This window comes from Mesitornis unicolor, unplaced genomic scaffold (genome assembly GCF_000695765.1).
Source record: "Mesitornis unicolor isolate BGI_N332 unplaced genomic scaffold, ASM69576v1 scaffold36100, whole genome shotgun sequence".
Classification (NCBI taxonomy): Eukaryota; Metazoa; Chordata; class Aves; order Mesitornithiformes; family Mesitornithidae; genus Mesitornis; species Mesitornis unicolor.
The window spans coordinates 1-918 of NW_010159558.1; the positions used below are offsets into that span (position 1 = coordinate 1).

The 918-nt window shown below is 54.1% G+C and overlaps 1 protein-coding gene across 1 annotated transcript in view; it reads left to right on the plus strand.

The window, feature by feature from the left end:
* The first annotated feature begins 242 nt into the window (after nucleotides 1-242).
* Nucleotides 243-918, plus strand: part of AMDHD2 (amidohydrolase domain containing 2) — a 5,963-nt gene continuing 5,287 nt past the window's right edge. Inside the window, 1 exon segment of the mRNA XM_010187078.1 lies at nucleotides 243-417. Within this exon segment, the coding sequence (XP_010185380.1) occupies nucleotides 243-417 (175 nt within the window).

The window sequence follows — 918 nt, forward strand, 5'->3', positions numbered from 1 at the left end:
TGCATCGGCTGTCACCCCCCACGCGCCCACCGTCCCTTGTCCCCCCCGCCTGATGTGTGAAGGCAACCCCTGCAAATTTTGGGCTCGTGAGTTTTGTGAAGCCAGAGGCCACGCACAGACAGCGCTGCCACTCGGCCGCTGCTTGGCCCTAGTAGACATCTTAGCGGAGGGTGCCGGTGAGGTCTGCTCTGCCCGAGGCCACCCTGTCGCTGTGGCCAAAGCTCCCGTGTGCTTCACCGCAGATGGCGCAGGAGCTTGGTGTGTGTAACTGTCCCTCCAGGGAGGACCTGTGGGTGCGAGAGGGGAAGATCCTCAACCCAGAGAAACTCTTCTTCGACGAGAAGGGCTCTGCTGACATCCAGCTGGATTGTAAGGACAGCATCATTGCCCCGGGCTTCATCGATGTCCAGATCAACGGTACAGTGAAGCCATGTGCGCTCGCAGAGGGGTGGGGGCTCCCAGGTTTGTCCATGCTGGACCTTCGAACCCTGCTGTGTGCATGCTGCCTGTGTCCAAGCACATTTTGGCTGCTCAAAGGAGATGTGAGTCATTTAATTAACAAAAAAAGAACAATTTTGCTCATGGTTGCTGCTGTCATGTAATTGATCCCCTTTGGCTGAGTGGGGTTTTCAACCCAGCTTTCCTCTTAACCTCATTTTTATCTACACTTTATCCTGTGCCTGTGCTGACAGCATGCCCCCTCTACCCTTTTGAGGATACGGGGAGGACAGAGCAGGACTTCTCAAGGGAGCAAACGTTACCTGCATTAGCTCTTTCCTGAGAGCCGAGGGGCTTGTTCTGTGGTAGCTTACAGTGTAAGTCAGATCCTCCCTTTAATGGAGAATCCTCGGATTTTGCTCTGCATCAAAATAAAAAGTTGGTGCTTGCAAAATGCTGGGATGCTGTGGGGAAAAGCAG